General features: G+C 44.6%; 1 protein-coding gene across 2 annotated transcripts; it reads right to left on the minus strand.

Moving 5' to 3' along the window:
* Positions 1 to 98: 98 nt before the first annotated feature.
* On the minus strand, positions 99 to 11,440 carry LOC110494484 (WAP four-disulfide core domain protein 1). Of its 2 annotated transcripts, none has more exons than XM_021569596.3 (7): positions 10,776 to 11,440; positions 2,637 to 2,835; positions 2,380 to 2,463; positions 2,147 to 2,287; positions 2,013 to 2,063; positions 1,848 to 1,913; positions 99 to 1,325 (listed from the first exon to the last, which is right to left on the minus strand). In XM_021569596.3, the coding sequence occupies exons 1-6, from the start codon at positions 10,884 to 10,886 to the stop codon at positions 1,849 to 1,851; spliced, it is 651 nt and encodes a 216-aa protein (XP_021425271.1). In that variant the 5' UTR covers positions 10,887 to 11,440; the 3' UTR covers positions 99 to 1,325; position 1,848. The 2 variants fall into 2 exon arrangements, with proteins under 2 accessions (XP_021425271.1, XP_021425279.1); XM_021569604.3 differs by having other exon boundaries at positions 99 to 1,343; positions 10,776 to 11,426.
* Between the last annotated feature and the right edge of the window lie 3,709 nt (positions 11,441 to 15,149).

Here is a 15,149-nt window from a genome sequence, read left to right on the forward strand (position 1 = left end):
TTAGCAAGAATGGTAGATCGTGCTTTTGCGTTAATGGTTAGGTTTTAGTGTAAGGTTTTGCAGTTATTTAGGTCTGTACAATAATGTGAATAGCAGACCATGCCTCAAACAAGTTTATTTAGAATACACAAAGCAACATTACAGCACCAGTTTGACAACATTTGGATATCACTGTTTCACTCAGAGTTACATCTTGTTCATACCTCTAGCTTATTAGTTGTGTAATTCAGTCTTTGTGTGTAGACCCGCTTATTGTCCTGTTAGAAGAGGCAGCCTTGGAACTGAGCACCATTTCATTTAGTACTCAAATACAGACGTGGACTCCTAACCACTCACTGTTTATTATACTAAAGCACATTTTTGTGAAAATACTGGATGGAATAGGATCAATTTGATTCACTTTCGATAGTTTGAACTATTCGATGTTCTGAAAGTGATGTGATCATTGGTGTAAGGCCTAGCTTGCTCTCCCACTATGATAGACAGACAGCCTTTGTTCAAGCTGTCAGTAGAGTGGAGGGTAGTTGTGAAGTTATTACATGAATGTATGGAGTCTGTGGTTCTGGTTGACCCCCAGCTGTTTCTGGGTCTGTTTCTGGGTTTCAGTCTGATAACCATAAATCCTGTGTGTTTATGGGACCTTCATCCTGCTCGCCTGAAGGGTGAGTGGGCCAACAGCAGCACATGGTTCTTATTTTCTATTGACCAGCCCTCAAGTAGCCTCAGGTTAGGATTCAATGTCTGGGTTTACACAGGCAGACCAATTTTTCCACTAGTTTTGAGCAATTGCATTTCTTTTCACAGTTCTTTTTCAGAGCTGATCTGATTGGTGAAAATACTTATTAGTTGGAGAAACATTGGTCTGCCTAGGTGGCGGGTGTGTGTGTGCGTCTAGTTGTGGAGTGTTTTGCAGTGGATCTACTTAGATATTATGTATAGAATAATGGCATGTTTTATTTTTATTTCCCAGTTTGAGATGGAAAGAAAAGTGCTTTGATGTTTACTGTCTTATACCTTTCTCTGCTTCAACCATAACGCCATTATTCTTTACCCATGACAAAATCACAACACGTTTCTGTGTGTGAATCTCTCAAAGTAGTGTATTATGTGTTAATCCTGCCTGGACCATTATTACAACAAAAGTGAGTATACCAGTTAGAGAAGAGGTAGGAAATGTAGGCTTGTTTTCGTCCTTTTCCCAGGCCAGACATGAGAAATGTAACGCACCGTGAGGTTACCAGGTCTGGTTTGGTTGTGTTCTGTTGATGAGAGGTTTGGTATCTGGGCTCTGATAGCTGAGGTTCTGTGGAGAGGTATCCGATGCTCTAAGGAAAGACATTGATCTGTTGTGATGAGTATGAGCATTTACTATCTGTCACAAATTGTTATTATAGATTGTTAGATTGTCCTCTGATAGCTCTGGCATAGGCAAAACATTTTGATGAGGGGAAAATCGATACTGTTACATAGAGCAATATTATTTTGGACAATATATATTTTTAGCTGGTGCTAAATTGACTGTACCTGTGCCAAAATGCTTGTATTTTTCATCCTATAGCTTCTTCTCCATCTTTTAAAATAGTGAGCCAACATGTTTTCAGGTATTTCATTTCCATGATTGATCAAAACAAATGTACTTATGCTCTCTCTAGTCTCTGCAGCAGACATAGAGAGCAATATCTTTGGAACATCAAATCATAATACATATTGTATTGGCACCTAAATATCGTGATAATATCATATAGTGAGGTCCCTGGTAATTCTCAGCCCTAGCAAATAATATAGGCTATATTATGTCCTTTTTGTTTTTCTAAATGCATCTAGTTTTCTATCCCAGTAAGACCTACCTCATCCCAGATGTTTGTGGTGGTGTTTCTCATAGGCCACAGCATTATTAGAGCTGCTTCCAGTTCCTATGGTGGAGAAATGACAGGTGTATAAGAGACCCCAGTAGTTGATCCAAATGCAGTAATAATGATTGAGTATACAGGACAGTTGATCATCACACCTACCCAAGTAATCCTTATAGTCCTTGTAGGACTTTTGCCTCATGGGACGTCCGTCTGGAAGAGAGAGAGCACCTCCAGTTAGTTTATGGCAGTTTTTAGAATTCCATTGCATGGGTGTTGACTGAATCTGACCTTACCAGAGTTACCACGCGACTTGATGCACTGTCCCCTGTTGGGGATGCCAACGGCGGGGTTTCCTTGGTTGATGATGTGGCACTCGTAGCCCGTGGGACAGTGAAGGGGCTCGTCACCATCCTCTGTGGTGCTGCATGCCTCCGCTATTGGGAAGGGGACACACAGGTCAGAGGTCAACTAAACACATACTGATGATGTAGACTTCAGGTGGGTTTAATGGTTCCAGGCTACTCACCCTGCAGTACCTCCTCTGGACCGTCTAGAAGCCAGCCATTCCCTCCCAGCCACCGAGGCTTGGGTTGAACCAGCCAGTCCAGCACTGGTCAACACAAACACACGTCATTGGAAAGTTTGATCCTAATTATATCGTCAGGACATAAATGCAAATCCTTGTGGTTAGAACCATGCTCATGCTATATATGACCATGTGTGCTGTCAAATGGGTTGACAAGTATGATTTTGTTTACTGTATACTAGATCTATGGTGCTCACCTGGTGGTGGCTGCACTGACTCCAGACAGGCGTAGATGCAACCGTTGTAACAGCAGCGTTTGTGGCGCTCACACTCTGAGTCAGAGCGGCAGCCGGGCACCTCGCAGGCCCGCTCCGGTAGCATCTGAGGTGGGGGTGGGCAGCGGTCGTTCTTCTGGTGCTGGGTGGACTGGGACTGCTGGTTCGGATACTCATAGTCCTGAGAGGAGATGAGATAAGATAATTACTTCATTGTTTGCTGAAATATAAAGAGACCTGGGTCCTTTCCAACATAATAGCTATTGTAGGCCTATAAAGATAAATAATGGTAAGTGTGCTTGTCCTATCCTTTTGACCAGCAGGTGGCAGTAACTGATTTATTTATCATACTTGTTGCAACATTATCCATCAGCTTCTTCTATTTCTTATGTTTTCAGTGTAATGTAGCTGTCATGCCTGCCAGTACTCTAAAAATGTGGGGGGATGAAGAATTGAAGAGTAACTCAATATGGAGGGAAATAGGGCTGTGAACATGAGCCAGAGATCTCCACAAGTGATACACTGTCAAGGAGGTCCTGCCTGCCTCAAACCCACACACATTCTCCACCTCTCCTGAACAGTGGTGGTCTGTGATTGTGTGTGGGATTGAGGCACATTCTCCACCTCTCCTGACCAGTAGTGGTCTGTGATTGTGCCACAAACCCACACACATTCTCCACCTCTCCTGACCAGTGGTGGTCTGTGATTGTGCCTCAAACCCACACACATTCTCTACCTCTCCTGAACAGTAGTGGTCTGTGATTGTGCCTCAAACCCACACACATTCTCCACCTCTCCTGAACAGTAGTGGTCTGTGATTGTGCCTCAAACCCACACACATTCTCCACCTCTCCTGAACAGTAGTGGTCTGTGATTGTGCCTCAAACCCACACACATTCTCCCCCTCTCCGGAACAGTGGTGGTCTGTGATTGCTCGTAAAGAGCTTGTGAAACACTTACATAATCAGATCTGTAATACAGCCATGACTGTGCTTACTGCTTTGCTTGGTTCAATAAGCTACAACTATTTCCATGCACCCATGTGGTGAACTTCACCCATTAGAGGCTGCACTTCCTGTAAGCTCTGGAGGAGGTCATAGGTCAAACACAGGTTTATTTAAGTTTGTGGTCACTGTGTGTGATGTGCACACCACTTTCCTCATATTTTCTAGTGTTATTCCACAGAGGAGCTGCTCTGGCCCAGCAGCAGATCCAGTGAGGTCAGGTTTCCGGTTGAGGTATTGTACAGTGCCAACCAGACACAATCTGGGAGGCTCACTCTGCCAATACAAATTCCTCTGCTCTATCATCCTTCATCAAGCAGTAGTTAATCAGAATGCAAATATTCCGCATTGTCTGGCCTAGAGAGAACGAAAGCCCATCTATAGCATGGAGCTCCATAGCAGATACTGTAAACTCAGGTGTGCATCCTGCTTGCTACTCACGTAGTGGATACCCTCTCACTAATTAGTTAATGTGCTTGCAGACTGATCAAAATTGTTAAAACTGCACTGTTTATATGGCAGACTAAGCAACTGCTCTTCCAAATCAACCGTAAAAATTAAAGCAAATGTTTGGTATGGGTGTTTGTGACACACAGAATGCATATTTGTAATAAACACACACATCGTTTGCTTCATCAGATGCCAGCCTGGCGGGTGGGGTGCCGGGTCTCACCATGGCTTAGTGACTGAATCAACTTGTGGCGTTGTCGTGGCAACACACAGAGGCACTACTTTTTGTCCCTCCCTGTCAGTGTGACCACAGTGCGTCCTCAGGCTGTGCCTTGGTTAGGGTATTGATCTTGATTTGACGCCAATTGACTACGTCTTAGGACCACTTCCAGATTGTTTATGTACTTTAGTGATTCACCTTAATCTTTACAATCTTTACAGTGATTCAAGTTAATCTTTACAATCTTTACAGTGATTCACCTTAATCTTTACAATCTTTACAGTGATTCAAGTTAATCTTTTGAGCTCTTGACTTCATTAGGGTTCTCTTCATACTGAGAATTTGTGCTTTTAGCAGCCATGGTCTACGTTGGCCAGATTGTAACAAGCATCTCTCAGATATTCTGACTGTCTGTCTCCTGAGGGTTTCTAGGCCTAGTCATATTAACCTAACCTATATTATCTCAAAACCAGTGGAAAGGTGAAAGAGAAGCTAATCAAATGTCATAATGCTGTTCAGTCTACAAAATAATTATAATCCTATAAACACATGATTATGGGATGCAAAGTAGGCCATTCACTTTCATCCTCATGTCATCCTATATCTTTACAAATGCAACTCCAGGTTTAAAGTACAAGAGTGAGACTGATTATCTCTGTGAATGGATAATGTGAGTTACAGTGACCATGGTTCATTATCTGCTCAGTTCCCATCGTTTCCCCTCAGATCTCAGTAACAGAGGAAGTACAGTGCCTTGCGAAAGTATTTGGCCCCCTTGAACTTTGCGACCTTTTGCCACATTTCAGGCTTCAAACATAAAGATATAAAACTGATTTTTTTTTGTGAAGAATCAACAACAAGTGGGACACAATCATGAAGTGGAACAACATTTATTGGATATTTCAAACTTTTTTAACAAATCAAAAACTGAAAAATTGGGCGTGCAAAATTATTCAGCCCCCTTAAGTTAATACTTTGTAGCGCCACCTTTTGCTGCGATTACAGCTGTAAGTCGCTTGGGGTATGTCTCTATCAGTTTTGCACATCGAGAGACTGACATTTTTTCCCATTCCTCCTTGCAAAACAGCTCGAGCTCAGTGAGGTTGGATGGAGAGCATTTGTGAACAGCAGTTTTCAGTTCTTTCCACAGATTCTCGATTGGATTCAGGTCTGGACTTTGACTTGGCCATTCTAACACCTGGATATGTTCATTTTTGAACTATTCCATTGTAGATTTTGCTTTATGTTTTGGATCATTGTCTTGTTGGAAGACAAGTCTCCGTCCCAGTCTCAGGTCTTTTGCAGACTCCATCAGGTTTTCTTCCAGAATAGTCCTGTATTTGGCTCCATCCATCTTCCCATCAATTTTAACCATCTTCCCTGTCCCTGCTGAAGAAAAGCAGGCCCAAACCAGGATGCTGCCACCACCATGTTTGACAGTGGGATGGTGTGTTCAGCTGTGTTGCTTTTACGCCAAACATAACGTTTTGCATTGTTGCCAGAAAGTTCAATTTTGGTTTCATCTGACCAGAGCACCTTCTTCCACATGTTTGGTGTGTCTCCCAGGTGGCTTGTGGCAAACTTTAAACGACACTTTTTATGGATATCTTTAAGAAATGGCTTTCTTCTTGCCACTCTTCCATAAAGGCCAGATTTGTGCAATATACGACTGATTGTTGTCCTATGGACAGAGTCTCCCACCTCAGCTGTAGATCTCTGCAGTTCATCCAGAGTGATCATGGGCCTCTTGGCTGCATCTCTGATCAGTCTTCTCCTTGTATGAGCTGAACGTTTAGAGGGACGGCCAGGTCTTGGTAGATTTGCAGTGGTCTGATACTCCTTCCTTTTCAATATTATCGCTTGCACAGTGCTCCTTGGGATGTTTAAAGCTTGGGAAATCTTTTTGTATCCAAATCCGGCTTTAAACTTCTTCACAACAGTATCTCGGACCTGCCTGGTGTGTTCCTTGTTCTTCATGATGCTCTCTGCGCTTTTAACGGACCTCTGAGACTATCACAGTGCAGGTGCATTTATACGGAGACTTGATTACACACAGGTGGATTGTATTTATCATCATTAGTCATTTAGGTCAACATTGGATCATTCAGAGATCCTCACTGAACTTCTGGAGAGAGTTTGCTGCACTGAAAGTAAAGGGGCTGAATAATTTTGCACGCCCAATTTTTCAGTTTTTGATTTGTTAAAAAAGTTTTAAATATCCAATAAATGTCATTCCACTTCATGATTGTGTCCCACTTGTTGTTGATTCTTCACAAAAAAAATACAGTTTTATATCTTTATGTTTGAAGCCTGAAATGTGGCAAAAGGTCGCAAAGTTCAAGGGGGCCAAATACTTTCGCAAGGCACTGTAGTGTCTGGATCCTGTCTGTCAGTCTATCAGTCTACCTGTCTGAGTGCCAAGCTGCCCTACCCTGCGATGCACTGTGCCGTGCTGCATGTGTCTGTTTGGTGTTCAGTCCCACATTGTTTATTTATTGTTTATTGGTATCTTCCTGCTGGGCCACAGAGATGCCGGCAGCCCTGTTATACTGGTGTTTACTGGGAGCATTGTCTTCCAGGGCAGGGTTTTCAAAGCTGAGCGCTGCAGCTGTGGTCTAAAGCAATCAAAAACCAAATTTGGCTGCAGACTGCGATGTAAACTGTGATCAGGCCATTGAGGTCTGTATTGTATCTAGTTCTTAGATCTGACACTTCCTGATTCCGAGAACTCCAGGAAGCACACCATGCAGCCTCTCCAGTGACTATGTATAATGTGATACTGTCATACAGCTCAAATGGATTGCACTGATTATTTCATACTAGTCATACGTATGGCCATGCTATTTGGATCGGTATCTCCTCCTTTCTCATGTAATATAACTACATGCATTATCCAGCCTCCTTTTCATGCAGAGTTCTCCTGTGCTGTGAAAGGTATCTAGACCAGCCTTGCTCTAGATGTTGTGTCCCCTGGGCACTTAGTTAATTTCGTGCACCGACTCTGACTGACAGCTGGCAGGGTCTGACCTTAGTCTATAAAGAGATGGAGTGTAGCCAGACAAATGCTGGAGAGGGGGTGAAATTATGTTTTAGTCAGATATTATATCTGTTTGGGCTTCTTGCGGTCAATTTGCAGTCTACAAATTAATTGTAGCTATGTTCCGGCACCCTGACCAGCCACTCATGAAAAAATTGGCCTGCGGCTGAATCTAGTTGATGGTGTACAGTAACGTACAGACCATGCTCACATCATCTGACTGGGATTAACATTCAGAATGCCTATCAAAGTCCACATCACCTGACCACCTCTGCCAGTGGACTGAGTGTATTAACTCTGACCTACCCAGCAGTATCGTCAAACCAAGTATAAAACCTTACCTCCTGTGGATTTCTTCCAGAATATTTGTTCCAATATATTACTGTATGGCAAGGCCATATGTTTTGTACTTGTTACGAATATTTTCAATTTTTGTCCTACTCATAGACAGAGTGGTATTTACTGGCTACAATAGAGGGATTATCTGCTATATTGAGTCCTGCCATCTTGGAATAGCCTATACTGTAAATGAACTTGGCCACCATGCTGGAATGTGCAAAGTTAGGATGCCTGTTCCAATTCGGTTCGTTCTGATGTTTTAGCCCACAGACAGCCCAATTCCATGGGATTCATTCCCTTATGGCTCCCATAGATAAAGAGCTGTAGCTGTAAGATGGTAAACAGAGGTGTGAGAATCACCTGGGGAGGACATAAAATGCTGAGAGAGGCCAAGGCAGATGGGCCAGAGCAGAAACAGAACAGGAAGGCCAAGGATTTGCTGAGCATCTGCAGGCCCAATCTAATTTCAGAGCCTGACAAAAGCTTGTCCCCATCGAGGGAAATGAATGGAACTGTACAGATTTAGTACAGTTGAGAACATCACGAACATTCCTATATCCCCCTGGATGGGACACAATAAGAGGAGTGTTACTCCTGAATTTGCATCAACATTCTCTGGGTGCTGTCTAAGCAGTGGCAGCTGTGGTTATTGAAATGCTCTCCCCTTTCTAGCAGAATGTTTGCATGTTTCTGGCTGTGCTGGCCGGCTGTGCTGGCCGGCTGCTCATTCTACTTTGCTGGTCTGGAGGGAGAAAGAGAGCTGCACCTTGTGCCCCTCTGCCTCCTGCTCCTCTCCCATCTTTCCCCTCCCTCTGTCTGCTGCTCTCACACAGCCCCTCTGTGACAATGGCCATGCTCTGTTTCTCTGTGGTCTGTCTTCTGCATGACTGTCTGTCACTCCTCCACTCCTCACACAGCCTTCATGAAACCATAGTGCTGCTATTGCTAAGACTGAGCACACTGGAAGGGTTTACATGAATAAGATGCCTGGGCTTTTAAAAGCTGTGTAATGATTGAATGACGAGGGCAATGATATTGACAATATCTTATAAATGGCCTCACAACAAGGTGTCCATGCAGTCAATACTGAGTTTATGCCTCATCCATTAAACACCACTCTGTGGGCACTCTAATGGAGAGGGGTCACTTGGGGCTGCCTGGCAATGGGATGAAATCATTTAATTAAACAGTCCAATTAATTTGAGTCATCTCACTCGAGAACTTTGGCACTTATGAACTTTGCAGTTTAAGCTGCAATTACAGCGGAGCAAAGTGCCAGAAGGATTTGACCCAGTGCCCCAGTTCTGGACTAATCTGAGCCAATACTACACTACGACTACTGACCTGAGGTGACCCAGTGCCCCAGTTCTGGACTAATCTGAGCCAACACTACACCATGACTACTGACCTAATGGGACAAGATAAGATTGCAGCACTGAGGAGGGTGCGCGTCTTGTCGGTTCCTGTTCGAATTTGTTTGCTCAGAATGTCCGGGCAACAATTTCCTTTGATCGACAAGCACTTCTGCATCCCTTACTATCGGGCAGAAGGTATCAAAGGATGAGGTCTGACACAAACAGGCTCAGAGACCGTTTCTATCAACAAGCCATCAGAGACAGTTTCTATCAACAAGCCATCAGAGACAGATTCTATCAACAAGCCATCAGAGACAGTTTCTATCAACAAGCCATCAGAGACAGATTCTATCAACAAGCCATCAGAGACAGTTTCTATCAACAAGCCATCAGAGACAGTTTCTATCAACAAGCCATCAGAGACAGTTTCTATCAACAAGCCATCAGAGACAGTTTCTATCAACAAGCCATCAGAGACAGTTTCTATCAACAAGCCATCAGAGACAGTTTCTATCAACAAGCCATCAGAGACAGTTTCTATCAACAAGCCATCAGAGACAGTTTCTATCAACAAGCCATCAGAGACAGTTTCTATCAACAAGCCATCAGACTGAACACTTGAACTGGACTGACCACCTGCTCTTATTCTCCGCAAGGCAACACACACACAACCATTACTGGCTTATTCAGACAAAAAAGAAAGGCAAGGGAAGGCAACAGGTGTTGCACATGCTGGTGACATGGAGTTGTGAATGAAGAGTGAAGGAAGTGAAAGAGGTGGAAGGCTTGGAGAATAAAGCATTAGGTCACGGCCACCTCAGCATGTTCCAATTAAAGTGGTTTTGAAGCAGCGTCCTTCAAGAATGTCAGTTTGGCCATCCGTCGTGAGGGAGGGAGAGAAAGAAAGAGAGAGAGAGAGAGAGAGGGAGGGAGGGAGAGAGAGGGAGGGAGGGGGAGATAGAGAGAGAGGGGGGGGCACCATAGTGCACCGGCCCTCGTTAACTATGATCAATCAAACCTGCACTGAGCTGAGTTAACGAGCTAAGGCCCACTGAGTTCCTGCCCCAATAACCCTAACATCCTTTACACCAGGTTCACACAAACACATACACTCGTACCGCACACACACACATCCTTCTCTGTACCTTCTATTTTGTAGTCTTGTGAGAGTTTTTTTGATAGAGTTCAAGCACATTACTCAGTACGTTTATCTTCAGACATACACACCTCTACTGAGCTCTTCAACAGAGACATAGTCACATCACTGTTAACACCCTCCTCTCACCTCAGTGCCAAAACTGTTTTCAGTGTGAAACCTTCAAACTACACCCCTCTGCCATCCTGCTAAAACAGAGTATGTATTGTATTTACACCAGCCTTTCCCTCTCTCTTCTCACACACACGCGCACGCACACACACGCACACACACACACACACACGCACGCACGCACGCACGCACGCACGCACGCACGCACGCACGCACGCACGCACGCACGCACGCACGCACACACACACACACACACACACACACACACACACACACACACACACACACACACACACACACACACACACACACACACACACACACACACACACACACACACACACACACACACACACACACACACACACACACACACACACACACACACACACACACACACTGCTGCAGAAACAGTGTAGGTACTCATATCAGCTCTAACTAACCCCCACCTTTTGGTTAAGCCCTCTCTTCCTGATCCGCCGGGCGCCTCCTGACCCACAGGACAGCACCAGCATGCAGAGCACCAGCACCAGCGGTGTCCGGACATGACAGCCAGGCATGGTCTAACACGGAACTCTTCCTGTACTCCTCACACTGTTTCGTCTCTTCTTCTGCCACTCCTTGTATTCTGTATTGTATCCTTATTCCTTGGAGTTTAGAAAAGGTGGCCTGTTTTTCTTTGTATGTCTTGTGTTTTATCCTTCCCTCCAACGCTGTGTTGTTCAGTCCAGTGCTTGGTATTCCTTATTGGGCCGGTATTGAGGCAGGGGCTCCTGTTCTCGTGTTCCTGTGAAGCCAGCGATTACACAAGCTCTGCTACAGGACAAGTCTTTATAGCCATCTGAGCAGGGAAAACTGCAAGGGAAAATCAGGAAGAGGAACGGAAAGAAGGAGAAAGAATGAATAGAGCTACTGTGGAGAGAAAAGGAAAGAGGGAGATAGTTAAGGGAGTCAAGGAGAGGAAGTGAAATGCAGCTGTCTGTGCATCAGTTATTCTGAGGAGAGGGTTAAATCGGTCTGCTGGCACGACAAGCACGTCTGCCTATGACTGAGCGAGGGAAGGAGGGAGGGAGGGAGCGGGAGGAGGGAGCCCTAAGGAGGGAGGGGAGAGAACAGAAGACCGAAAGATGTGTAGAATGAGATATTGTTGCCCCATGTGTCTGTAACTAGAGAGAGAGAGAGATGGAGAGAGACATCCATCCTTGAGTTTGAGTATATAGTATTTGTCTTTGGGAATGTACTGTATGTGTTAAAGAGAGTAGGAAAAACATTGAGAGCTAATGCTGACAGCATATAGTACATTTCCAGTATGGACTGTATGTTAGAGTTAATGTGTATGTATGCCTGTATTCAGTTATGATTGTTGTATACATTGTTGTATATATTGTTGCATACATTTTACACAATGAGTTTAATTTGTGGAGATAGGAAATGCATGATATACAGTCGTGGCCAAAAGTTTTGATAATGACACAAATATTAATTTTCACAAAGTCTGCTGCCTCAGTTTGTATGATGGCAATTTGCATATACTCCAGAATGTTATGAAGAGTGATCAGATGAATTACAATTAATTGCAAAGTCCCTCTTTGCCATGCAAATTAACTGAATCCCCCCAAAAAACATTTCCACTGCATTTCAGCCCTGCCACAAAAGGACCAGCTGACATCATGTCAGTGATTCTCTCGTTAACACGGGTGTGAGTGTTGACGAGGACAAGGCTGGAGATCACTTTGTCATGCTGATTGAGTTCGAATAACAGACTGGAAGCTTCAAAAAGAGGGTGGTGCTTGGAATCATTGTTCTTCCTCTGTCAACCATGTTTACCTGCAAGGAAACATGTGCCGTCATCATTGCTTTTCACAAAAAGGGCTTCACAGGCAAGGATATTGCTGCCAGTAAGATTGCATCTAAATCAACCATTTATCGGATCATCAAGAACTTCAAGGAGAGTGGTTCAATTGTTGTGAAGAAGGCTTCAGGGTGCCCAAGAAAGTCCAGCAAGCGCCAGGACCGTCTCCTAAAGGTGATTCAGCTGTGGGATCGGGGCACCACCAGTACAGAGCTTGCTCGGGAATGGCAGCAGGCAGGTGTGAGTGCATCTGCACGCACATTGAGGCGAAGACTTTTGGAGGACGGCCTGGTGTCAAGAAGGGCCGCAAAGAAGCCACTTCTCTCCAGGAATACATCAGGGACAGACTGATATTCTGCAAAAGGTACTACTGAGGACCGGGGTAAAGTAATTATCTCCCCTTTCTGATTGTTTGAGGCATCCGGAAAAAAGCTTGTCCAGAGAAGACAAGGTGAGCGCTACCATCAGTCCTGTGTCATGCCAACAGTAAAGCATCCTGAGACCATTCATGTGTGGGGTTGCTTCTCAGCCAAGGCAGTGGGCTCACTCACAATTTTGCCTAAGAACACATCCATGAGTAAAGAATGGTACCAACACATCCTCGGAGAGCAACTTCTCTCAACCATCCAGGAACAGTTTGGTGACGAACAATGCCTTTTCCAGCATGATGGAGCACTTTGACATAAGGCTAAAGTGGTAACTAAGTGGCTCGGGGAACAAAACATTAATATTTTGGGTCCATGGCCAGGAAACTCCCAAAACCTTCATCCCATTGAGAACTTGTGGTCAATCCTCAAGGGTGGACAAACAAAAACCCACAAATTCTGACAAACTCCAAGCATTGATTATGCAAGAATGGGCTGCCATCAGTCAGGATGTGGCCCAGACGTTAATTGACAGCATGCCAGGGCGGATTGCAGAGGTCTTGAAAAAGAAGGGTCAACACTGCAAATATTGAGTCTTTGCATCAACTTCATGTAATTGTCAATAAAAGCCTTTGGCACTTATGAAATGCTTGTAATCATACTTCAGTGTTCCATAGTAACATCTGACAAAAATATCTAAAGACACTGAGGCAGTACACTTTGTGAAAATTAATATTTGTGTCATTCTTGACTATACATTCCTGAGAAGGTTATATATTGAAAGGATGATGTAGACGGTCAACCAGAAAGAATAAAAGCATGTTGCGTGTTCCAGGGAAGGAGCCACTTGTCTATGAAAAAACATGTTCCCTCTCAAACTAGGACATATCCCCTCACCCTTCTCACTCCCTAACTCCCCCTAACCCCCGTCATTCCCGTATCCTGCATTGAAAGGGGGAAAGAATGCTAAGCCTGCAAAAATCTCTGTCATTATTAGTTTTACAGGAGCAAGGCCCATGCCACAATGGGGCCCAAGCTATAGTAACACAAAAGAGAGAATGAAGAGAGAGAGAATAGCGAGAGAAAGACATGCCTGTCTGTCGCCAGCGGGGCCTGGATGGGGCATGGGGTCGGGAAAGTAGCTTTACTATAAAGACCCCTGATGATGTAACCATGGGATGTTCCCTGCCAGGAATGGTACTGCATCCATAGCGGAGGTGATACAGTAGCTACAGTAATAACAGCAGAAACCAAAAATGATGGAGCTAGAAACTAAAACTATGATAACATACCTCAGAGAACCATAATGCAACAATATGTGGAGCTCAGACCATTCATTACAGGACGGTTGGGTCATGTTGATTGTCGCTTTAAGCTGATTATAACCACGTAACACAGCAGTGGTAAACTTGTTGAGTGGTGTTTATTGGCATGGTGATTATAGCCAGACTAGAGACAGCTAAGTGTAGACATGTGGCGGTGCTCCATGCAGTCACTCTCATTTCTGCACTGTTAGGTTAGAGAGTCACTTCCCCTGTCACGGTCACCTGTCACCCCAGACTGCCCAACCCCCACATCCCCCCCTGCATTCGTCACTTGCCCATCCCTGCACTAGCCTAAACCCAAGTACACTCCACTCTGTCTACCACCCAACCACCAGCGCAACTCTTTGTCCCCTTCTATAGCAAGGGCACAGAGAAACTTGACTCGGATAACCTTGACACGGAACCTGGGCGCCCCCTTCACATGCAACAGGACCTGACTATGTTGAGTGTCTCTGTGTTCGTTAAATTCATTCTTATCCGGTCTTGTTACACAGTGTGTATGTATATGGGTGGCAGTTTGAAGTTACAGTGTGATCGTATTGGTTTTCCCAGGCAGTGTAGAAAGATATCGCAAACAGATATTCTGTGATGCATGCTGATTAAGCAAGGCAACACACACACACACACACACACACACACACACACACACACACACACACACACACACACACACACACACACACACACACACACACACACACACACACACACACACACACACACAGAGAGAGAGAGAGGCATACATTCCTTTGATCTGAGGCAGTGTTCTCTGGAGATTGGGATGTTTCTGTTAGAGCAGAGAGGGCTTTTTGCACACATCACATGCTTCAGATCTCAGTGTGTATTGCTGCTCTAATGCAGCCCAGATGGACCACTGTCACGTCTACTCCCGCTCCCCCTCTCCAGCCCTCGACGTCTCCGGTCTACTAACCACCGGTCCTGGCAACCATCATTACGCACACCTGCACCCCATCATGAGGCACACCTGGACTTTATCCCTCCCTGATTACTTCCCCTTTATCTAGCGCTCCGTTGTATCACCCATTAGGTAGTATTGTTTCCTGTTTTCATGTTTAGACGCTGCTCCTGTTTTTGTATTCACTCCATGTTCAATCCTATTAAACTCACCAACTGCACCTGCTTCCTGACTCCCTGTGTCTCCGTTACAACCACGGTGGATAGCCATGTCACAGGGCATTAGGGACCTGAGTATGGTGATGAGACAAATCAAATCAAAATGTATTGGTCACATACACATGGTTAGCAGATGTTATTGTGAGT

Source organism: Oncorhynchus mykiss, chromosome 2 (assembly GCF_057628025.1).
Source record: "Oncorhynchus mykiss isolate SJ-2025 chromosome 2, ASM5762802v1, whole genome shotgun sequence".
Classification (NCBI taxonomy): domain Eukaryota; kingdom Metazoa; phylum Chordata; class Actinopteri; order Salmoniformes; family Salmonidae; genus Oncorhynchus; species Oncorhynchus mykiss.

Bases quoted from the DNA above. Each gene is read 5' to 3' on its own strand.
- LOC110494484 (XM_021569596.3), bottom strand. From the start codon at position 10,886: ATGCCTGGCTGTCATGTCCGGACACCGCTGGTGCTGGTGCTCTGCATG. The intron at 2,288-2,379 runs GTGAGTAGCCTG...CCTTCCCAATAG, and splicing joins TCCAGAGGAGGTACTGCAGG to CGGAGGCATGCAGCACCACA. The intron at 2,064-2,146 runs GTAAGGTCAGAT...TCTCTCTTCCAG, and splicing joins CAAGTCGCGTGGTAACTCTG to ACGGACGTCCCATGAGGCAA.